Source organism: Porites lutea, chromosome 2, assembly GCF_958299795.1.
Source record: "Porites lutea chromosome 2, jaPorLute2.1, whole genome shotgun sequence".
Lineage (NCBI taxonomy): Eukaryota > Metazoa > Cnidaria > Anthozoa > Scleractinia > Poritidae > Porites > Porites lutea.
Window position 1 is genome coordinate 22,574,142 of NC_133202.1, and position 25,000 is coordinate 22,599,141.

General features: G+C 40.0%; 2 protein-coding genes and 2 pseudogenes across 2 annotated transcripts; 3 read left to right on the forward strand and 1 right to left on the reverse strand.

Annotated features, from left to right (window-relative positions):
* Positions 1-207: 207 nt before the first annotated feature.
* LOC140925845 (uncharacterized) lies at positions 208-2,792 on the forward strand (annotated as a pseudogene).
* Positions 2,793-4,016: 1,224 nt separating this feature from the next.
* On the forward strand, positions 4,017-6,386 carry LOC140925846 (uncharacterized). Its single transcript, XM_073375696.1, has one exon. It carries the CDS (start codon positions 4,017-4,019, stop codon positions 6,384-6,386), a length of 2,370 nt encoding a protein of 789 aa, XP_073231797.1.
* A 4,815-nt stretch (positions 6,387-11,201) lies between these two features.
* On the reverse strand, positions 11,202-17,294 carry LOC140925847 (uncharacterized). Its single transcript, XM_073375697.1, has 3 exons — positions 16,941-17,294; positions 15,022-15,142; positions 11,202-12,034 (listed from the first exon to the last, which is right to left on the reverse strand). The coding sequence occupies exons 1-3, from the start codon at positions 17,292-17,294 to the stop codon at positions 11,202-11,204; spliced, it is 1,308 nt and encodes a 435-aa protein (XP_073231798.1).
* A 6,912-nt stretch (positions 17,295-24,206) lies between these two features.
* The window catches only part of LOC140925848 (G-protein coupled receptor 161-like), a 908-nt pseudogene continuing 114 nt past the window's right edge, over positions 24,207-25,000 (forward strand).

Below are 25,000 nucleotides of genomic sequence, written 5' to 3' on the forward strand. Positions count from 1 at the left end.
CATATAAACGCAGTATAATAAAGGCGAAGATTGCCCATTCGTGTCAATGAATTCAACTATTGGACCAATGCTTGGCTGGTAATCGTTATTTATCATCTATGTATTTTTTTTTTACGGGAAGCTGGTGTGAAGTCTTCTTCAGGGCAAAGCTCTGTGACAACTACAGGAGGAAATGAGGAGTAAGATTTAATAGAATGTGAAGCTACCATGAGTGCAGATGTTCAGCCACTTGACGAATACGCAGACGAGACTCTGTTGTCGCAGGCCTCTCAAATCAGTGTTCCTGAGAAAGAAGTAAGTATTTGTTTGGTGCGACGAGAAGGAAATCCAAAATGAGAGACGACAGGCACTAAACGATGCCCTGGGAAACCTCACAAGTGGACGCTTCAGTCCCATCCTTTCTACTTTAAATGCCTCATGGACGATATTTCATCTACCCAGCAAAAGTACTATATTCGCAAGGCCAGGGAAGCTGTTGCAGCTACGCTGTCAGTCATTAGTACTAGGCAAGAAAACGTCCTTTGGAAATGTATCCAAAATGATTCAGACATAATCGAGAGGGACGAGAGTAGCTCATCCAAAGGAAAGCATTTCGACACAAACACTGGGCTCATTGATGTCTTGATCAAAGCTTATGATCAAGCGGAGTCGTGGTAAACTAAACGCCAGATCCTATCTCTTTTCGCAAATGACTTTAGCCGCAGAGATTTGCAAACGTTAATCCCTGGTATAACTAAGTGGAGAATTAACCAGGCTCGTCAGCATGCCACTGAGGCAGGAAAAGGACAAGTTGTTCCCGGACAAACAAACTTCCGAAAAAGAATTGATCAGGGAAAAGTTGATCATTTCATAAGCTATATTTCACAACCGCAGCTGCACCAAGATGTTGCATTTGGAACAAAAACTCTTAAGCTTGACTTTGGTGAACGTATTATCATTCCGGCTGTTGTGCGGACCTTGACTCCCTCTAGAATAATCGAACAGTACATAAGCTACCTACAGAGAGTAGCAGTTTGAACCGGCAACCACACGTTCTCTGTTTAGAATGCTCGAAATTTGCTCAGCGTCAATGCAGAGGTCCCTTCATGGGCTTGATAACATCACAGCGGAAGGGACTGAAGCATTTGACCACCTGCGCGCAATTATCTTCACTTTAGTGGAAAACGGGGCGGAGGGGCATTGGGCTGAAACAATGCGACGAGACTTGAAAGAAGCAAAAAGATATTTGAAGACGTACTATAAACGCACGTGGGTAGAAACGAAAACAACAGCGACCACTGTGCCGTACATGCCTTAAGCGACCCGCAGAATCCTGACTTCTATGAAGAATGTCTACACTCCCATGACATTCACTGTGATAGATGTGACTCCCTTGATTCGAATTTCTGCGACATATTAAAGAAGATCGATGACCTAGATATAGTCATCAGCTACGAAACGAGAGCAAGAGTAAAATTCGAGAATAAGGAGTGCTCTCGAGCAGTCCAAGCCTGGAAAGCACATTTACTTTGTTCTGTTAATCAGGAAGAAGCAAAACAGAACGCTCTTACTCAGCTTGACGAAGAAACGTGCCTGATTATCATGGACTGGGCGATGAATTATCTGCCGCAGCACTACAGGGAGCAGATGTCTGAGTTCTTTGGCAAAAAGGGGTAGGCGCTGGAATATTAGTGCTGTAATAACACGCTCACAAGAGGAGGGCAAATGTGAAGTTGAATGCTTTGTGCATCTCTTCAACACTTGCAAGCAAAACATCTTCGCGGTTATGTCAGTCATTGAGCATCTACTCAACACCATCAAGGTTGAGTACCCTTCAATTAACAAAGCTTTTTTACGATCAGACAACGCTGGTTGTTATCACAGTGGGCCCTCGATCCTCAGCCTTCCGTACATCGGGACAAGATCTGGTGTAAAACCATTACGCTACGACTTTTCCGACCCCCAAGCCGGAAAAGACACACGATGATCGGTTGCTATGGTTTTCCTCCCGCAACTTTAGTTGCTTACTGGCGCAGAAATTGTTAGCGGCAGTTGGCGCCAAAAGCAAAAATCGAAAAACATTCTCAAAATAGCGGCCAGTAGTGGAAAAGTTATCGAAAGCCCAGGAAAGTTAAATTTGAGGCCTCTCGGGGTGGAAAGTGATACAGAAAGAGGGGACCGCTTTTGGAACAGAAATGTGGTGGAGATGAAATTTTCCGTTGAACATGACTGGATGAAGAGGGTTCGTTTCGCCGAGAGCAAGCCGAACTACGGGATGAGGGAGCTAAACCCCGTCCTGAAAGAGCTTACGGGGAATAAGCTTGAGCTCATTGGCGTCATGCTGGATGGGTTTATAAAAGAAATCGGGCTTTTAATTCATGCCAAGCTCGGCAGATCAAGGATGACTGGTCTCATGGCACCCGTCGTGTTATTTATGCCCTTCCAAATCTTCAGGCATCTGTGGGTCCTGCATGGTACAAGGTTATGGCGGGAACATTGAATCCTCAAAGAAAGGAGAGAAAATAACGTTGACAATCACACGACCCGACACGGCGGAGAAAATTTGGTCGCCAGCAAGATTTTCAGGAGATAATTTTTTAAAGAAGCGACACTATGAAAAAATTCCCGAGAAGGGTCTAATAATTCAAACCTTCAGTGGAAAATCAATCGTTGTTGTCACGCAAGCAACTCTAATTGAAATAAAGTTCTCTATGAAACATCAGAGGATCACCACAACTTTTTACGTTCAGTACTATCACCGAAATGGTTTTGCGAAGGATTCTAATTTACAGAAACTCATGAACTTGACCTAGCAACAACAGGACTGATTAGACTGATCTGTTTGAGCATCACTTTGACCTTAATTACTTGAAGTCAACAACAACAATTTCAAATGAAGATATTTCTTTCAGATATAAAAGGATTTTGATTACTAAACAACTTAAATATCTAGTCCAAAATAGAAAATAGAATACAATAAATGCATTATTACTACAAGGTAAAGCCATTATTAGTAACCTACAGAAGTAATATAGTACATGGCGGCACCGGCGCATATCATATAATTATGGGGTACCGGCGCATATCATATATTATGGATTTGACCTTGGGATTTTGCTGACGTCAGCATTTTTGGATCCGGTTTGAACCCAAACCCTTTCAAAGAGATAGCGCCGCATACTAGTATGCAGATGGTGCGTTCAAATAAAAATAATATAATATATAGTAATAGTATGAAGACTAATCGTAATGAACTTATAAGAAGATTGTTATCTGGGCTTACAGATAGTGAGCTCGAGAATTTAGTACGAGTGAGGGAAGAAGCACACCCTACTTCTGTTAGAAGGACTCCAATTCCAAAGCCAAGAAGGAATGTACAACAATTAATCCGATATTTTGAGAATAATCCCATCCCACCATATAGACCGATTCCAGCTCCCAGAACAAAGAAACAGTAGCCAATAGCAGTACCACGGACAAAAATTGGTGAAAAACGGAAGGCTCTTAAGGGCTTCACTAAATCATATGAGACCGGTTTGACGACTGATAGAGATGCTTTGGTGCAGCTTCAAAATACGAGACTAGCAATTAGTAGGCTATTTAACACTATACTTAATAATACAAAAGGTTTCAAATTTGTGGTGACGTTAAAAGTAACATTTGTGAAGAGAAAGGATGATGATAATATTTATAAGCCAGCTTATTTCAATAGTAGAGCGCAAATAGTAATTAATCCTAATGATTTTTTATCAAGCTTGCAATTATCACAGCAACAAATATTAAACGGTATTGGTGTTTGGTTGTCTGAGGGTAGTGGTTGGACTGTTAGTAGTATCAATGAACATTATATAAATACAGTAGTGTATGAGCCGATGAGAGGTAATTCCTATATTCCTCTACCGGTAAAATTACAGAAATCTGCTAAGGGGCTAATTAATCTTCAAAATAAGGATATTGAATGCTTTCGCTGGTGTCATATACCATATTTGAATCCGCAAGAAAAGGATCCCCAGCGGATCAAAAAGATTGACAGAAAAATGGTCCAGGAATTAAATTACCAAGGAGTGGAATTCCCTGTCGCTGCTAAACATTATGGTAAAATAGAAGAGCAAAATAGCATTAATATTAATGTGTTTGGTTATGAGAATGAGCAATTTTATCCAATTCATGTCTCAAAGCATAAAAACGAGAAAGTATTGAACCTGCTGTTGATTACACAGGGTGAGAAGCAACATTATGTTTTTATTAAGGATTTTAATAAGATGATGTACAATAAGACTAAACACCAACACCGTAAACATTTTTGTATGTTTTGTCTCCAGTGTTTTAGCACTGATGAGATACTAGCAAAACATAAGAGCAATTGCATGATAATAAATGGGGAACAGGCAATAAGGATGCCCGAGGAGGGTAGTACGGTCCAATTTCAGAACTATCATAAGCAGATGCCAGCACCTTTTGTAATTTATGCAGATTTCGAGGCAATTACACAGAAAGTATCTGGATGTCAACCAGATGGTGTTAAATCTTATACCGATAAGTACCAAAAGCACACTGGCTGTAGTTATGGTTATAAAGTAGTCTGTTGTTATGATGACAAATATTCAAAACCAGTGAAAATTTATCGAGGGGAGAAATCTGTTAGCTACTTCATATTGGATATGCTCTCGGAAGTAGAATATTGCCAAAAAATGATTGCTACTGAGTTCCAAAAACCACTCCAGATGACGGACGAGGAGGAAGAATTATTCAAGGTTGCCGAGGAATGTCATATTTGTGGGAAGAAATATTTAGATAATGAAGTAAGAGTCAGAGATCATTGTCATATCACTGGACAGTATAGGGGATCAGCACACCAGGACTTTAATTTAAAGCTAAAGCTTGACCCAAGTAAATTTAAGGTGCCAGTCATTTTTCATAATCTGCGTGGGTATGATTCCCATTTTATAATGCAAGAAATTGGATCAATCGGAAAAAGTAATAATTTGAGCATTAATTGTATCCCGAATAATATGGAAAAGTATATGGCTTTCATGCTGGGTAGACACTTAGTATTTCTGGATAGTTTTCAGTTTATGGCCAGCAGTTTGGAGAGATTAGCCGCTAATTTACCAACCAATGCGTTTAAGTATACCAGTCAGGTGTTCCAAGATGAGAAATTAGGACTGATGAAACAGAAAGGAGTGTATCCTTATGATTACATGGACAGTTTTCAGAAGTTTGGTGACCAGCAACTACCACCAAAAGAGCAATTTTATGGTATTCTTACAGATGAGGGTATTTCTGATGAGCAATATCAATATGCCCAAAAAGTCTGGAATACTTTTAATATGAGGACAATGGGTGAGTATCATGATCTGTATTTGAAGTCTGATATTCTCCTATTAGCTGATGTTTTTGAGAATTTCCGTAAGACCTGCCATCAGTATTATAAACTAGATCCTTGCCACTATTTCACATCCCCCGGCTTGAGTTGGGATGCTATGTTGAAAATGACCGGTATAAAATTGGAGCTCATGACGGATGTTGATATGTTCCAATTCATAGAAAAGGGATTGCGTGGTGATATTTCTTATATTGCTAACCGACACGGGGAAGCTAATAATAAATATATGAGCGGGTATAATTTAGAGAAACCAAGTAAGTATATTATGTATCTAGACGCTAATAACCTTTATGGATGGGCGATTTCTCAATATTTACCAACAGATGGTTTTAGGTGGATGACTGAAAAACAAATAAAAAAAGTTAATCTCGCTGCTTGTACAGAAGACAGAAAAATGGGTATGATTTTAGAAGTCGATTTGGAATATCCTAAAGAATTACATGAGCTGCATAATGATTATCCTCTAGCCGCGGAGAAAATGAAAGTTACCAAAGAAATGCTTTCTCCTTATTGCAAAAATATTCAGGGGCAGTTTGGAATAAGTATTGGCCAGGTTGCTAAGCTAATTCCAAGACTATCTAGTAAAAAGAATTATGTGTTACACTACAGAAATCTACAACTCTATTTGTCTCTAGGTCTTGAACTAAAGAAAGTCCACAGGGTATTAGAATTTGACCAGTCTCCCTGGCTCGCACAGTACATTAATTTTAACACCCAAAAGAGGATGAACGCTAAGAATGCATTCGAGAAGGACTTTTTTAAACTATTAAATAATTCCGTATTTGGAAAAACAATGGAAAACATAAGAAAGCGCGTCGACGTGAGATTAGTGACAGATCAAAAGAAGTTATTTAAGCTTGTGAGTAAGCCGACGTTTGGATGGGCACTCAAAACGGTAAAGAAGCCGTCGAGAATGGAGGCTCATGTAAAAGCGTATTTGGTTCAGAAGTTTGACACAGGCTGTAGAACTGGGCAAAAGGCAGATCCGGTTCAGGTCGATCGGGAAAAAAAAGTCGTTTAGGTCCAGAAATTCTACATTTCAAGTAAATGGGAAAAAGAATTCTACAGAAAGACGACGTCTTACCTCGAGCAACCGAGCCACCATTTTTGCCAGCACTAACTTCATGCGAAGAATGACACAACAAACCTTTTTGGCTAACAGAAAACAACTCAGCTCTACTTCAAACCTAACTATAGTCTTCTAACTTCTACTACTTCTAACCTAGCTATAGTCTCGATAAAGCTTTTCAATTGCCAGAGTTTTAGGCAAAATTATTTTCCACACGAAATTGAGTGGGCGGTTTTACTGAGACAGCCTCTTCCAAGGACGCTTTGCATAATTCCGGCTTCCGGTTTCCAGTTTGAAAGTAAACGAGGCTTAAGATATATAGTGTTTCAAGATGGAGGAAGGCACGAAGAAACAAAGTCAAGGAGACGAGTGCTCGTTTTTCAGTTGCTTAAATAGAATGTACGATGCGACAGCGAAAAAAAAACACGCTTTAGATTTTTTACATTTCCAAGGAATGAAAAGCTTCGTCGAATTTGCGGAAAACCGTGTGGCGAGAAAGTCGGGGAAAGACGGTTTCCGTATAACCAAGGTAACTGTGGCTTGCAACGTCCATTTTCAAGTAGATGACATATTGCGTGTTCCAGGGGGGAGTTGGTGAACTTTAAGGAAAGGAGCAGTCCCACTAAAATGGAATGAACGACGCAAGGTAGACGAAAAGAAAAGAAAAGTTCCAGGACAACGAGAAACGTCACTGAATGTAAACAAGTCACCGCCAAAAAACTCGAACAAAGATCACTCTGTCAAACAGTTGTCGACGACGTCAGAGGTAGTACAATTGGGAAATGCGAACGTCGATTCACTCCGTGTCTCAGCGTCTAAAGCTCTGTGTAAACTCGATAACGAGCTAGATGAGAAAGTTAAACTTCTTAGTAGTACTAAGGACAAAAGTCCAATTTTTTCTGCTATTAATATGACCGATAATGAAAAATGTAAGCATTATACTGGTTTCCCCAAATATGCAGTGTTTATGGTATTGTTTGATTTGTTAGAGCCTGGTATGAATGGTGAGAATGTCAAGCTTGAGTCAGTTCCCAGTGCTTACACAAGTTGTGCACGTAGACGACGGCTCATTGGCAAAGAGCAGTTTCTCTTAACACTGACGAGGTTAAGGAGAGGCTTCTCCACTTAACGTCTGGAGTGGCTGTTAGAATTGACAAAAGTACAGTCAGCCGAATATTCGTCAGTTGGGTGAACTTCATTTACCTTTGTCTGTCAGCAATTCCAATTCGGCCAACAAGGGAACAAGTCGATCAAACCGTATATGCCCAAACCTTTAAAAACTGTTACCCTAAGACACGTGTTATCATAGACTGCACTGAGTTCTACTGTGAAGCTCCCACATCGCTAGAACTAAAAGGAAACATGTACTGAGACTATAAGGGTAGGGAGACCTATAAGGCCCTTGTAGGAATTACTCCTCAACGGATGTGTTTCTTTTGTTTCCCACCTTTACCATGGGCGTCTACCTGACCGAGAGATAGTGGAAAGAAGTGGTCTTCTCAACCCAAACATGTTTGATAATGGCAGATAAAGGGTTTAACATAAGAGGTCTTACTGACAAAATTGGGGTGAGGCTTAACTTGCCATTTTCTCTTGGATCCAGGGGGTCAATTTGAAGCGAATGAAACTGTTATTAACCAGAAAATAACTTCCAACAGAATACACGTGGAACCCTTTATAGATAAGGTGAAAACGTTTTGACTTATAGACAGAACGGTTCCACTAGCTAGCTGTCTCTGCATGGATCTATTAATCAGTTGTGGACAGTTGCAGCTCTGTAATTGACATTGTTTCACTATCGAATCATATCTGCATGAATGACTAGTGACCTGAGCACCAAACTGCGGTGGAATATAAGAGGAGGAGTCAGACTTACTGTTTAGAGAAACAAGATTTATCAGACGTTGAAAAAAAGTACCACTTTTATTTTTCTACAGTCAGTAACCAATATGTAATTTTTGCTAACAATATCAATGGTTTTTAATGTAATTATAATAAGAAAAACATATGCAGGGTTAAAGTTATAACAGTGAAAGTTATAACTCATGGGATAGTATTATTCTTGAAATGTGTTTCAAGCTTAAGTTCTTTCAGATGTTCTGCTCTGGCATAGGACAAATTGCATGCAATTCCCTTGGATTCTGTTGCCGCCTTTGTGGTACTGTCCAACCAGATGGTTTTGAAGTACAGGATAGAAGCTTAGGGATGCACTTCGATTCTTCCACAGAAAATTTGGAAATGACCTTCATTAGTGCATAAACATGATTACACCAACCACCCTTGCCAGCTCTGCATGTACAGTAAGCATCTTTAACAGCTGAAGATGACTTTTTTTTATAGCAAAGCACAGTTTGTAATTTTCCTTTCTGTAGCTAGCTCGATCATCTACAAAAGGCTCGAACAAAAATAAAATTACGATCATTCAAGCAGCTAATGTTGAACTGGAAATTATCATTTAACAGCTGTTCAGTTCTCTTACTCAACTTAGCGGTTTTTCCAGAGTCTTTAAAAAAAATGTCTCTTTTTCTCTAAAAGTGAACAAGGTCAATCCATCCAAACTTCTTGTCCGAGGACTCACCGCGTCTGATGAGGAGGTTCAGTAATTTCCTGTAAATAAAATGAGTCCCGTTAGACATTAAATACGTTGGAAGAATATGATAATAAAGAACGCCCAGGCAGATCTGTTATGTAATTTTTCGGAGTAAATTTAGCCACACATTGAGCATTTAATCAATCAACAACAGTGGAACGGTTTGTCAGCAAGTTTTCAACTTACCTCGTCTAAAATCCTATTCACTGTTATCACTCGAAACACCTTGATCAAAATTCTCTTGAGCATGTTGATTTGTAGTTCCAGTTTCAGTGCCATCCGATTGCGTTTGTAAAAGACTGTCGTGAGGGTTTAATACGGCAGATGTTCTTCCATTCTTAAAGGAACAGTATCCCGTTACTGCGCATGCACAAAACTTTGATTTTTGGACTGGATGTCGCGAAATCAAAAGATGCGAGGAAAGTAAGAGAACCTTGAAAAATCCGTTTGCATCGCGCTTGGCCGAGTTCAATACTACAATTAAACTTCTCAGGATTACAGATCAATGATATACTGTGCCTGTTAAGTTTCGATTTGGGCGAAATCTAGATTTTTCGGCGTTACTTTGCCGTTGGCCGGAGGACCAAAAGATGGGAAGCGCTTTGATGCCGATTGAAGACTTATTTCTTCTGCTAGCTTCCATGCAAGCTCAGATAATTGTGAAAGGAATACGCAGAAATGAAACAGCAACAATAAAGACTTTAAGAAAGAAACCATTGAGACATTGATGTGACTGAGGAGATCTTCTGGAGGGGAGCATCGTGAAGCAGAATGATTTGCAACGACGCGTTACTAGTTAAACTTTTAAATGAATCTCCCCACGGCCGACATTTCAAACAAACAGGAGCTACACGTTTAGAAAAACTAGTTCCATGGAATCATAATATAATTTTTGACTAACCTTTGCGATGATTCATAGCGTTGAGATTGCATTTCTATTTATGTCTTTCAAACGTTTGAGGCTAGAACGCGGGCAAATCAGGCAGATATTACTGGAATTGGAACAATTGACCTCTGTCACGAGTTTCAATTAGAAAATCTGTTTTTAAAGCGAGCGGAAAGAGATTTTCGGGTCGCGAGGAGGCCCTGCTAGCGATAAAATTGCGATGAGTCTTCCTGCCGAGAGCCAAATTTTAAATAAGACGAAAGACTTCTTCCAAAGTCTAAAATATTACTTGAGAATGTAAACAACAAATCTCCGTCAGCGGTGCGGTCTGGAAGGAAATCTTGTCAAGTCAATTTGACAGTTCTATTGTCTTTGAAGAAAAAACAGATGACGCTCGCGCGTGCGCATAATCGGGACACTGTCCCTTTAAAGTATTCTTGTATTCTAAAGATAATTTGTGAAAAAGAAAGCAAAGTAAGCTTAAGGAGGAGCCCTAGGTTTATGTTTGATAACTGATTATTCCGATTATTTGACAACTTGCTAGACTTCCCTTTGAATACACGCCGCTTTCGTTTGCAGTTTTTTAAAGTTATGTTCCCTACATTTCAGCCAAAATTAAAGCTTATCAATTCTACATGAAGCTAAGCTTGCAAGATTTAGGTTTATACCAGTAAGTCAGTACGTCCAGACCTTCCAGTTGTGTCAGCCATGACAGTACAGCGTGGTCAAAGATACATCTTAAGCCTCGCTTTCGTGCAACCGGAAAACGGAAGTCAGAATTATGCAAAGCCTCTATTATAGTTATGATGTTGTCTCATTTTTGTGAGCGAGAGCGAACCAATCTCACACAGATCGCGATTGCTTGAGTAGCAAACACCTGTAATAACACGAGCGGCTAGTTTGTGCAACTTCTGGAGCTTATCTGCCCAACCTTTATGCCACTCCTATGTAAAGTTGTTCTCATTAGAACAATCCTTACTGGCCTTATGCTTATTATGGTTACATTACATTAATTTTAACTTTTACGCTTAAAAATGGTTACCACGTTTTTTTTTCACAGAAACAGAATGTATTTCAACCCTCTCAAGAACTCGACCTTCGGCGAAAAAGAGGGGATTATACGCCTCTATATCTGTGCCTTTTAAGTAGTGCAACTTCAACGTAAGTTATTAAAACTACTCATGTACTTTGTTTGCAGCTTATCAGAATTGAGCTTACACTAGTATCCAACTGTTATGACTGAGTTCACCGCATACCCAAAGGGATTAGCCACTAATCTTTTTACATATTGTCAATTCAGTGATACTAACTTAAACGTAACAAAACCGTTTCCCACGGGGCAATCTCCAGACAGCAAACGCCAGTTATTATTAGGTGCAAACGAACCTCCTCCGCCAGCGCCGCTAAGATCCAGATTTTCGCTCTTCCCGTCCACTTGAGCACCACCACCGGAGTACCCACCCCCTCCCCCACAATTCCCACCACCACCAAACCCTCCAGCACCACATCCGGCCTTCTTGTTATAACCTCCCACTCCACCGGCGGAAAATGATTTACCTCCGTCGTTCCCTGGACATGGTTTGTTGCATTGTCCATCTTCATAGCAGCGTCCATTGGTTAATAGGCCACCACCTCCTCCGACACCAACTAAAGATTGAAAGGTGGCATCTGACACACAAACCTTTCCTCCCTTTCCTTTCGAACCACCATTTACGCTACCTTTTTCACTTGCTTGTCCAGGATCACCATCTACAATTTCAGCTGCACCCCCACCCCCAGCCACAGCTAAAGGCTTGCCATCTGCAGCAAATACAACAAACGTACCACCCCCACCACCCCCACCAGTTGCTTCTTGCCCCACTAAGACCCTCAGCTGTGTTCCCTTTTGCAGATGAACGCTTCCTTTTACTTTGGCGCCTCTTCCACCTCTGGTGTTATAAAACCCATTGTCCGCTCCTGAAGCTCCACACAGCTCAGCTTGATACTGGCCCGTCACTGGAACAATCCACGTTTGTAGGCCCTTTTGAACTGAGATCCCTTGCAGCGAGGTGCCTCGGTAATGTGCATTACTGGTTGGTCCAAATCTCCCCGTAGCTCCAAGAGAAGTAAAGTTATAGTAAATGTCTGTGAGGCGGAAATAAAGACAAACTCACTTATTCAGTGGCTGTGAATGGTTATATAAATGGAGAAAATAAGAAGATAATGAATTTCGGGTTTTGGTGGCACTCGTAATCCTTTTAATGCCAAGGACGTATATATACGTCCAAAGAGACAAGTTCCCGGTACCGAGGAAGTATATATACGTCCTCTCCCTAGAATAGTTTTATTTTTTCCAGTTGCTCGGCGTTTTCGTCCGTGGTTGTTTGAAAGGGTTTGAAGGAATTGAATAATGTTAACCGCTGACCTGAGATTTTTAAGGAGGTCACCGATCACAAGGTGGTTGTGAAGTGTTGAAAGAAGCTGCCATGATAGTTGTGACTAACATGCCAGATCTCCTAGATTTTCCCTGTATTACTTCTACCCGGATTTATAAAAACCGGGGTAGCAAACATTTTGTAATTTATCTTAACTTCCTCTGTCTTAGCTTGTTTACTGTGTGGTTTTGTTTATGTCGTATCTTTTCTTGGTTGGTAGTTAGGGATTTTTGTAGAAGTGGCTGTAAATATAATTTCGCGAATTCACTTTCTATCTACCCCGCCCCCTCCCTCTTTGGTCTTTTCCCGTCTCTACCCAGATCTCGCTCTCTAACACAAGTGACAGTTATTTGAAATTAGTGCGCGCCTAAAGCTGGTTTCGATGCCGAAGCGCTTAGCAGTAGTTTATATTTCGTTGTTTGTCACCTTGAGCCGAGAAAAGTTTCCCGGAGGGTATCATGCAAAGCTGTCAGATGGGACATATATGTGATAAATACGATTCGCAGAGCGGTCTGCATCGTCCAATGTCTTCCCGTACTCTCTTTTCATTTGACTACCAATCACCCTGATCGGCGCTGAAACAGAAAGGTATGATACTGCTCGCTTTTCCCGGGTGACAACAAAGTTTTGCCTCGAAAACAAGGCTAAAATAAGAGTCAAATCTATTTGGCCAAGACTTTTTTTCTGGTGTGAAAACAGAGTTTATGCTGGTCTGCCGACAGAGTGAGGAGTCTAGTGACAGAGCGGAGCTTGAATAAGACGAGTGTAAGAGAAACGTCTAGATGTGTTTATCTGCCAAAAACCTGTAGTGAGTTTTTCCTGGTTATTTCATGAGATATGGCTTGTGTTCAACGTGAAAAGATTATGCGTGATTGTGGATAGTCTTATCAGCGCCACGAAAGTGCATATTTGTGTGATTTCCGGATGGTGTTGATAGAAAGAACACAGGTTGTGATTTCGTGGCTGAGTCGTTGCACTAAAAGTTTCTGTTCCAGCTATAAAAACAAACGCTTCGTCGGTGTTTAGCTCAGGTGAATGTGTCTTGGAAAACTCGACTCTGGAAAATCTATTCCATGCCAAATTCTGTCATTTATCAGTTCGAGAAAATAGCATGATATTTAAGTTGTTATGTAGCCCTCAACCAGGCACTTTTTGACTGCATTTCACTCTACTAAATATTTTATAGACTGAAATGACACCGTTTTGAAACTTCACGAAGTCAGATTACTGAATAAATGTTCTAAAATTTGGACTCAGTGAGCTGCTATCAGGGACCTCTTACTTACTGCCTGGCATCAGATACTGGTTTTTAATATCAGCCTTTGAATGATTTTTCATTGTTGGTAAATTGTCAAGTAGTAGAAGGAGTTGATTCTTTTTGCTAGCCCGGTTTTTAAAAATCCGGGTATACTTGTAATATTGTTTAAAAAGGAGGTTGAGACTGATCGTCCCGGTGAAAAAGTAGTCCTGAATAGGAGTGTTGCTGTTGACAGTGACTGACGTTTGGACAACCTGTGCAGTACTCAATTACAGAGTCAAAGTGAGTTGTACCACGTCAGTTGATGGTATTATACTCTTGTTATTGGCCTGATCGGTCAATTACTTTGCGATGTTGTTGGTCGCGGTCTGTCAGCTAAGCCGTGATGTTATTGGTTATGAAGACTCGTAATGTAATTGGTGCGTTTCGATCCGTCTATTGTCAGAGTCAAACAGTCGTCTATTGTTAGTCAAATTGTCAGTTGTCCAGTCGTTCTCTCGTAGTTAGTTTTGCTTGATTTCGTGAATAAATCGTTTGTACAGTGCCGGTAACTGTTGACTACCATTCAGTGGCGTTGGTTCTAAGCTAGTAAACCAGCTTTCTAAAGTGAGTCGTTGATAGTAGTCTGTAGAATACGTAATACATGTCGCAAAGCCCCAGTCGATTTGATGTTTCGTCTGTAAATGGTGTTCAGCGATGTTATTGTTGACGTTACCATTTCTCGTCGCTCGTTTGTGTTCGGTCGGTCGCGTGCTAAGGTTTCTGCCGGCTTCACCAATGTAAGTAGCTTGGCAGTCGCAGCATTTGATCTTGTATACTGCTCCCTGTCTTTCCTCCGGTTTGTCTTTGTCGTTGACATTAGTAAGTAGTCGTCGTAAAGTGGTTATCTTTTTGTGTGCAACCCGTATATTGCATGTAAGGTTGTAGTATACGTGTGATAGTTTCAGAGGTGCCTCTGATGTACGGTATAGTCCCTGTCGTAACTTGGCCAGAGCTGACGTTGGTCTGAGTGTTGGAATCAGTGTTACTGTGAGTGTTCAGTCTAACAAAGTCTGTGTTGTTGTTGTTCAAGGCAGGAATACAGCAAGTCCTCAAATGGCGAAAAATACATTTTCGTGAAAAAATCCAATATGCCTACCGGATGCTAGGTGTGAGTGTGTTTGGGTTTGGGTTGGCATTTAAAGCCGAGATTATCATTATTTTAAGATGTCTTAATTTTAGTAAGCTGCCAAATATTGTTCAACGCTGAAAAGAAGCTCTCCTAGCTGCTATTGGTGGTCATGTACCAGCGATTTGTTTTCAGTCAAAAATAAAACATGGCTGCTTATTGGCTGTAAGCATTCTTGTATCATTTCAGTCTGATCATGCATCAATTGAAATATAATTTGGAGAATTTCCCTGGGCTCATTTCATTTGGATTAAAAAGGTTAACGTCTTACCTGTCTTTATTTGGCAACTCTCTCCTGTCCATGGGAGAAAGCATTTGCAACGGAACTTTTGGTTTTCTTGGTTAAAATAACATTGGCCTTGGTTGAGACATGTCATCTGCTTGCAGCCCTCCTGTAACAAACCAGGCAAAGAGAAGAGAAGAATAGACTACTGCCAGTTCATTTAAGTAAATTAATAAAATTACTCGACTTTATTAAAGTGTCTAATAACGTGTCTAGCACGAAAGTACTAAATTAGGAAACTGTTTTTACGTAGCCTCATGGAGACTGGACCGCGATTTCTACCTGCATGACAATCGAGCCAGCAAAGGTCTAGCCGTTTCGTGGCAAAGACAGCACCTTTTTTTACACAATACCTTGAGTACGTACTAGGCCAGTGCGGAGATCGAATTCAAGATGGTCTGCCGCTCTGCAAACCAAAGATGACCAGCTAAGTTAACTGACCATGATAATATTGGTTAAGGATTGAATCGGAACAAACTGAAATCCTGAGCTGTTTAGACTGCACAATTCGCAGCGCAAGAAAAAAAAATGCGGTAGAAAATTAACAGCAGTTGGGAAAACAGTTCACGATCACAGTCTTCGTTCTAGTAGTTCTCATTGTGGCAGCTGTCGGACAGTAAGCACCAGGATCCCTAGGGCAGCTTACTTTTTGCACAAATGTACACCAGTATATAAATTCCGTAAACGTGTAAGGAAATTTACCGACCCGATAACATTTCTTAATTTTTCTTAACATTTTAAAATATCTTTCCGATTTACACATGTACGGAGCTGAGAGTCTAAAGTAAGCCTAGTATGTGAGTTGCTCGCTCTGCGGAGTAATGAGCTCCGTCCTAATAGCACATTTAACGTGCCAAGTAACGTCTTTTTACTCTGATTGAACGTGAAAGCTTCATGACCACTGTACAGTTCTTGGATTATTATACGTTTCTGGGAAACTGCCCACCTACCCCTCCCCTACACCAACATCAACACTTACTTCTCACTTAAGGCAAAATGTTGGCTTATGGAAGGGGTAGGTGGGCAAATGATCCCAGTCTTCGGCTTCCTAGTATACTATTGGAGAACCCTTCATAGTTGTCAACAACGAAAGCTGAAGTCTCTTAAAAAAATTGCTGGGCTGTGACTGATGTAGGATTTGTCACAAGGCGGATGCTCGACTCTTTAAAAAGTGTGAATGAGTCTTTTCTTTAATACGTATATTATCAGTGAACTTAATTTTTGCGATTTTAAAAGTTTTCTCGAAGATTTTGCGACCCCCATTATCATCAACTCTGAGTCTCTCCACAAGGATCCATAAAAAGGAATTGATGTCATTTAGTTCTGTGCATATCAAGGACTCAAATGTCCTCGTAATTATTGTTAAAAGCAAACAAACATGCTTAACAGTTTTAATTTTTTTCTACAATAATTTTATCTATCATCAATGAAAAAAAAATAATAATATAAGAGTACACTAAATATAGAATTGTGGCCGCAGTTTTTGAACTTTCAATATAATTTTTTTCCTTCCATTATTTTGCCAGCCGCTTGGCACTTGCTTATATCGAGGTTCCACTGTATAGCAAAGTTAGCCTTGCTTCGATGGCCGAAAAACTTATGGTTAATTTAGAATTACGGACAAAAATAATAACAATAAAATGTTAAAAAAAATTTAAGCATCAGTTATTCGGCCATCTCCAAGTCATAACAGAAGCAAAGCTAACTTTGCTATACAGTGGAACCTCGATATAACAAAGTGCCAAGGGACTGACAAAATGTGTTCGCTATAACGAGGTTTCGTTACATCGAAGTACTTTTCCATACATTTTACTATTACTGGGGTAAAGAAAATCGTTCGTTATACCGAGGACTTCGTTACATGGAGGTTCCACTGCGGTATTTCGTTTCTATTACGTGATCCTTACCTTCAAGTTAATGTCTATTAAGGAAATTTTGAAGTAGAGAGAAAATGTATATCCGTCTTCAAAGGTAAGCTCCTCATTGTGAAGTAACGATACACCACGATTGTTTAGTTCACAGACAAACTGATTATTCTCTGAGGTTCCAAAGTTCGTTGAAACACATGTGGGCTCCGCTAGGCACGAATGGGCACAAGACAACAACGAAGAACCTTTTACTGCCTTAATTTGGTGTCCCTTCAGTTTGTGCCTAGGGACAGTCTTTAATGATCCGAGCACGTAACGTTGCTCAAAGCCGCGGGTGGTTTCGGTATATCTCAGAAGGATATAAAGGAGCGGAAAGAAGCAAAAAATGATCATCTTTCGTGAAAAAGGTGGTAATTGAAATATTTGTGCTCAGTAAAAAGCATTTTGTTTGTATTCAAGTACATGCTGAAATTAAAGTAAATATATTTAAGTGCTTCACTGTGCAGCTGCTTCCGGTTGGGCAAATATTAGTAACTTGTTTTGTCAAAATAAATGACCAGGGGCCCGTTTCACTCGAAAGATCCAATAATCGACGGACCCAAAAACGGTTGTTGTTGTTTTTTTTCAAGATACAGGCTTCAACACTTTTGCAAATAATATGATAAAATACAGTATTCTTTTCCCGCGAACGGCAGAGAGGGTCATGTGACCTGACTTTTCCTGGGTTTTTCCGTTTGCCGGCCGACGTTTCTTCGAGAGGAAGACATTTTTCCCGTTTGGAAAAGACGCAGAAACGTGAGTATTTGCAGCCTCTCTGTTCCGCTTATTTCTTCACCTTCATCGCTTGTTTTTATAGCTATGCTTCTTTTATTATCCTTCTTCCCCATGTACTGTTTGTAAAGCCATAGGTGTAAAAGAGTTCCAAATTCGAGTGAAGAGATGAAAATTGAGAGATGAGAGATGAGATGTAAAATTGCGCAAAGTTTGTCAATGATTAACATTCAACGATTACCCTGTACTGTTATAAAGTTCCTGTTCATTCATGTTGTTAAGGAAGCTATGGAAGTTGTGCTGTACATTCTGCAAGACTTTTAAGTGAACTTTGATCTCGGATGACAATCATACGGCCGGATATCAGTCTAATCTACAGTTAATTGACAGCTAAATGTGTATTGATTTTTTTATTTATTATTCATTCAAAATATTTCCCCAATTCTGATTGGCTAAAAGCACACGCATAACTCACCATAACCAGTTACTGATAACCAATTTTGGAAGAATTTTGTGTTTAACGAGGAAATGACGTCAAAATTCAGCCTTCTACGGGTTAATGCACCGTTAACCGAGAAGACCTGAGGACGAGATTGAGTTGTTTTTGTTGTAAAAAACTAAAATGGCGGACACTTTACTCGATTCAATAGTAAGAACTACAGCTGGAACTAGGCGAGATAATGGCTAAAAGCATAGCAAAAACAGCAAGAAGACAACTCGGAGGGTGACATCTGCTATTTGGAGAATATTTGCGGAGCTGGACAAACCTAAACGTAAACTATCGAAGATAAACTTAACATCGATGCAGGTAAGCTTGTTTTAGCTATATTTTTAAACTAGGAATTATTTTGAATGAATAATAAAACAATTATTGAATTCGGCTTTCGTATCATATGAAGGATTATGGAGATCTCGGAGGGTGTTATCCGCCTCGGCCTACGGTCTCGACGGATAACACCCTCCTCGATCTCCACATTTCTTCATAAGATAATCAGCCTCATTCATTAATTGTTAATTATTAATCGACTACAGCACGTATTTTAAGGACGTAATCCAATACTGCTATTGTCAATTCAGTCCGGTGTCCCCTTAAAAGAGGTTTTTAACGATAGAAATTAGCCAAATACAGTTTATTTTAGTGTCCGCGTCTGTAACGTTTAGAGGGATAACACTCAGTAAGAACTTCAATAACGGCGACACTCAACCCGAAGCTAACATCTTTAATTTAATTACAAAATCGCACGTGCTTACACAGGACTTCAGCTTATAGAAGATGCTCAAAATACCTCATGTAAGATGATACAGAATAAAATTCATGTAGGCAATACGTGACATCCCCCTTTCACAAAATAAAGTAAAATAAATAAACTAGCAATAATAATGAGAAAGGAAACAAACAGAACAAAGAAACAAACGGCTAGGGAAGAAAAAAAAAAGAGTTCACACGATTAGAGCTGGTATCAAGAGTCATATCTTAGTGGCTTTCGAAACACTCGGCCGCTTCTGATCGTCATCACAGCAGCTGCAGGCGTACGGGTAGCAGAAACAGGAACTGAACCAATGTCATTGGATCTGGAAACAGGTTCATTGCTTGGTTTTGGTTCTGACTGGACGACGGTGAGACCATCTGAAACCTCCATATTGGCAGAAATAGGTATGGGACAGCTTGGAAGGTCGGCCACAGTGAAATATTGGTCTTGTTGGCTTGGAGACTCAGGCGATGGGGCTCTGAAGAATGGCTCCTTGGTAAGCCTGAGATGCCTTCTATTCCTTCTGTTGGTACGGCCATCCTCTGTGCGGACCTGGTATGACCTAACGTCGACCTCCTTGTCCTCAGTGGCTTTTAGCCCATCTCTAAGAATTTCTGTCAAGTTTGATAAGCACTACAACTCCAGGCTACAATTTACTCAGCTGTTTTGCACCCCTGTTGTAGTAGTAAGTCTGTTTAGCCTTTCTCTCTTTCAGCTTGTGCGGGACACCCTGACCTGTTTCAGGAACAAGTAGTCCTGAAGAAGTTGCAAACAGTGTTCTAGTCGTCCGACCAAACAATCACTGGAAAGAAGACTCCGACTCCCTCAGCTGGAGTGTTCCGGTAATCCAAGAGTGACAAATTTTGGTATGAACCAGCATCTCGAGCCTTTTTCATGATAGTTTGTGGAATTTTAACAGCATTCTCTACCTTTCCATTAGACTGAGGTTAGCGCGGAGAGCTGGTTAGGGGTTCAAACTCATAGGCTGACGCAAATTCCTGAAACTCCTTTAAACCTGAAAGGTGGACCATTGTCACTAAAGACCTGGTCGGGTATCCCATGTGGAGCAAGCTGAGACTTCAGCTTAGAGATTACCTCCTTGCCTTTCTTGTCACAAATTTTGTCTATCTCGAAGTAATCAGACCAGTAGTCCACACAAACCAAATAATTATTATCCTCAAAGTCAAACAGATCACAGCCTACTTTCTCCCACGGTCTTGTTAGGATTTCAAGACTAATCATTAGCTCTTTCTGCTGATTTGGTTGATAGCTCATGCAAACAGCACAATCACTAGCGTGCCTGGCCGGATCAGGTCTCAATCCCTCAGCAGATATGACATGACCCACATACGACAGCTCGAGGAGTTTGAACTTGAGCTTGTCCTTGTTCAACGTCATGTGTTTCTGACGACAGCACCCCTACAAATTCAGGAACTTAGTGTCATGGTCTCGCAGGGCTGCATCCTCTGTGTCTCCAACACCAAACACAATGATGTCATCTGCAACAGTCCTGAGTCCATCAAGTCCTTCTATTACCTCATTAATAATAATAATAATAATAACTTTATTAATCTCCTTAAAAAGGCTTTTCAGCTTAATTTACAATGTCAAATATCTAAAACTTAGTTTTCCAAAAATACCCTTAAAAAATGCTGTTTTATTTTAACCTTAAATACATCTAAATTAGTGATAGACTGAAACTCGTCTGGGAGACTATTCCACAGCCTTTGGCCTCTGAAGGTAAACGCGCGCTGACCTGCAGCCGTCCTACAGAGTGGTATATGTAGGCGGTCCCTATTCCTAGTGTTGCAGTTGTGCACTTCCGATCTGGTTTTAAACTTCTGACAAAGATATGGAGGTGCAAGTCCATTTAAGCATTTAAATACCATGGTAGCATCCCTAACCTCAAGTTGTTTAACAATTGGCAGCCACTGTAACTGCTTAAGAATAGGTGTAACATGATCAAATTTCCTCGTTCCAGAAACTATCCGGGCTGCAAAATTTTGCACTGTCTGTAATAGCTCGATGTTTTTCTTGGTGGTATTAGCCCATACTGATGAACAGTACAATAATTTACTGAATACGAGAGAATTAATTATAGTAATCAACGTACGCCTATCAAACAGGTATTTTACGCGATTTATTTGACAAAGGCTACCTATACATTTCGAAGTTAATTGAGTTATATGTTCGTCGTACGTTAAATTACAGTCCATTGTAACCCCCAGGTTTTTCGCAGACTTAGATGATGTAATCTCCTTGCTGAGTAGTGTAATGCTTAGATCATCTGGTATCTTCATCAGCAACTGCGGAGTCCCCAGAACCAGAAGTTTTGTTTTTTCCGGGTTAATGAGTAGACTGTTTTTACAACACCATGTGGCTATGTTCCTAAGATCTTCTGTCAGCTGAGCTGCGGCTAAGGTGGCATCACGTACAGGAAATGAGAGGTATAACTGTGAGTCATCAACATAGCACTCTAACGACCCTACCTTAGGTACAGATGGTAGATCGTTGATGTAGATATTAAACAATGCGGGGCCCAAAATTGATCCTTGTGGTACACCATACGAGACTAGGCGGGGTTCAGATGTTTCGCAACCGATTCTCACCGACTGTTTTCTTCCGGTCAAGTAGCTTCTAAACCATTCTATTGCTTCTTTAGAGGTACCCATTGTACGTAGCTTCTTTAACAAGGACATGTGATCAATGCCCTTGTCTACGACGGCAAGCCTACGGCAAGCCTACGCTGAAATTCCTCGGGAGCTGGCGAAATACCAAAGGGCATCCTTAACCACCGAAAACAGCCCCAGGATGTAGCAAAGGTTGTCAGCTTACTGCTTTCATCATCTAAAGGCACATGCCAGAATCCATTCTTAACGTCAGCCACAGCAAAGACTTGTGCCCTAGACAGTTCAAGTAGAAGATCATCAATAAATAGTTGGTAAAGGATAATGGTTTCTCTGTAAAGCTTTTTTAAGGGGCTTTGGATCGAGACACACTTGTCATTGGGTTTCAATACCACTACAGTAGATGAAATCCACTCTGTTGGTTCTGAAACTGCTGCTATAATTCCCCCTTTGAACCAATCTCTAAACCTCCATTTTGTATTTCTTCCTCAAGGTAATAGGTGGTTTGCGAACAGGCATCTGTTCTAGTTTTACATTCTGATCTACATGAAGAAGTAGCTTGTCTTCCAGTATCGCATCTCCCTCATAGACATTCTTGAACTGCTTAACATCTTGAGGCACGGTAAGACCTTCGTATCTCTGTGAACCCTCAACAGCCAAAATGTTGTGTGTATTTACTGTATGAGGAGATAAACAAAATAAGAGGAATAAATTTCAGGAATATCAGTCGCACTCGCGTTTTAAAGAACAGGATCGATTTATTACAGATATTTAAGTTATCCTGTGTGTTTCTTGGTGTCTTTGCTGACCTTTGCTAAGTATTTTCTTGCGTAGGAGGTCTATTTTGGAAACCCTGTATTCATTCTTATAAGAACATTGATCAATTAGTCTTAGATGAGCGTTTTGAATGACTTTGTTATTGCCATTGAAAAGACATATTATTGATATTTTACTTTTTCTGCTACAAGAGGAAGAACGTATTTGCATGCGAACTACAAAAATCACTTCCAGCTGTTACTAAGCAAGCCAAAGAAAACTTTACTTTTTAAGCGTAATTGTTTCCCTAAAGTACAATTTTTAAGCTCGCTTAAGAAATTAATGTGATCTGAAGTGGGAAACTAAAGGCTGAAAAGGTCTATCCTGGGCGGTATTATAATAATAAAAGGTACTCATTGCCTTAAACATGTTGTAACAGACATTAACGTCATTGAATTGTGGTCATTTATCTAACGATGAAAAATTAGTTCCTTTACAGAGCGGTGACACACTGGAAAGCGATTTGACAACCATAAATATAGTCTTCATTGTAAACAGGATTTAAAAAATAAGGAACAAAACAGAAAAGGAATACTCTGCAAAAGTGTTGAGGCCGAGCTTCCTAGAGATTTAGTGACATTTTAAAATTCACAGGTAGGGTAAGTTGAAAAACGATTTTCAGTAAACTAGGGTTACAGTTAAGGCGAATTTTTTAAATCCTGCATTGATCAGATGAAAATGCATTTATTTAACACGAAAAGAAGACAAAACAAGAGAAAAAAAATAGAAACGTCTGGAAGAAGGAATAGCTCAGTTTTTTTCCAGTTTATTCGTGGTTATTTCTTCAAATTATATACACTAAGGTTAATACAACACTTCACACATGCACTACGAGGACTGTGTTAACATTCAGGGTCATGAACACCTGAGAGAAATGGATTCTGAGTAAGGGTGAAACTGTGCTGGTTCGGTGATCTGGATATCACATTGAAGTAACGAAACTGGTGTTTTTATTTTATAGTGACTTGATTTAGTTTTTCAGGGCAATAGCTCCTAAATATGTTGGAGCATAAATTAAAGTACGTTTCCATTAACAACGGATACGGAAAAATGATTACCAGAGCCGTATTAGATATAGGGTAGGGTCGTAATTACATCGGAGTTGACATTAGCAACGAAATGACGCCATTACCTATTTCCCTTGCAGTCCTCTTTCTCTGCACTGGAAATTTGTTTTTTCTAAAATCGTTCACGGGAGCTCTTTTTGTTCAAATAGTTGCTTTGATGTTCGAAAAGTTTATGCAAATCTATGTGAGGATTATTGCGATATTTTGGCATGAAATTTCTATGGTTTAGAAATTCAGAGAAAAATGGACAATCTTGATGTTCGGCCCTATTTTCTCCTTGGGAAGGAAGAATTTAAAAAGCAATTTTACCTTACACTTGCTTTATTCTCTTTAAAAACGTGTCGGAAGAGAACTTTAGCTTTAGCCAATCACAAGAAAGAGGGATTTGATTTGCATGCATGCAGGTCCTCTTGTTGGCATTTTTGTAAGTATTTTGGTCTATTTTAATAAATGAGCGAACAATTAGTTTGAGCCTTGGCCTTCTCAGTCGCTAAATAAATAAAAAAAATAAATTTAATGATTCGATTTACGATTAATTGCACTACGGCTAAATAAAAAAAGGATCAATTTATTTCAGATATTAATGTCATTTTTTTCACATTAGGGCCATTATGGTTATGGTTATCATCATAATCATCATCATCATCATCATCATCATCATCATCATCATAACAAGAATAATAATAATAGTCAGCATCATTATCATCACCAGCATTTCGTTTCTAGTAGCATTACTGTATCTGTTTACCTTTCTTGCAGGCTGTCTTGAAATAAATGGAGAACAATTCTCAATCAGATCAAAGTTCTCATGATCCCCTACTAGGTCGTTCGCGCAGTCTAATTGCTGTGGAAGTGGCCTTATCCATTCTCATTTGCCTCACCTCCTTCCTCGGCAATTTATTAGTCGTTTATGTTGTCCATAAAGACTCCAGACTCAAGAGCTTAACGAATGTATTCATACACAACTTGGCATTGACTGACATTTCCATGGCATCGCTGCACATGTCCTTTTGGGTAACAAGCCTGTATACAGGAACTTGGATTTTTAGCGAGAAGTGGTGCGAGGTTCAAGCTGTAATTCAGTCTACGTTGGGAAATGCTTCTATCCTGACTATGGGACTTATCGCCTTTGACCGATATTTCTGAGTCGTCAAACCAGCGCTGTACAACAAGGTTTACTCTAGCAAGAAAATGGCACGATTGTACTGTGCCATCGCATGGATAGCTTCTATGCTTCTTGCAACACCGCCATTGTACGGCTGGGGTAAGATGATATACAACCCTTCATGTTCGGTCTGTTATTTTAATTGGAAAATCGAGAATATTTCATATACCATAGTTACCATGGGCGTAGTGATCAACGGGACAACAGTTTCAATCTTATACTTCTACGTACTACAAGATTTGTAAGACTCTTAAAGAAAGCAGTCGAAATATAAATAAACGGCATTCAAGATTGCGCGGCCTCATCGGCACGTCCTGAAACTGATATAAGACTCTTGAAAACCTGTTTTATCGTCGTTTGTGTATTTCTGTTGACATGGGCACCAATTTCTGTTGCTGTGATT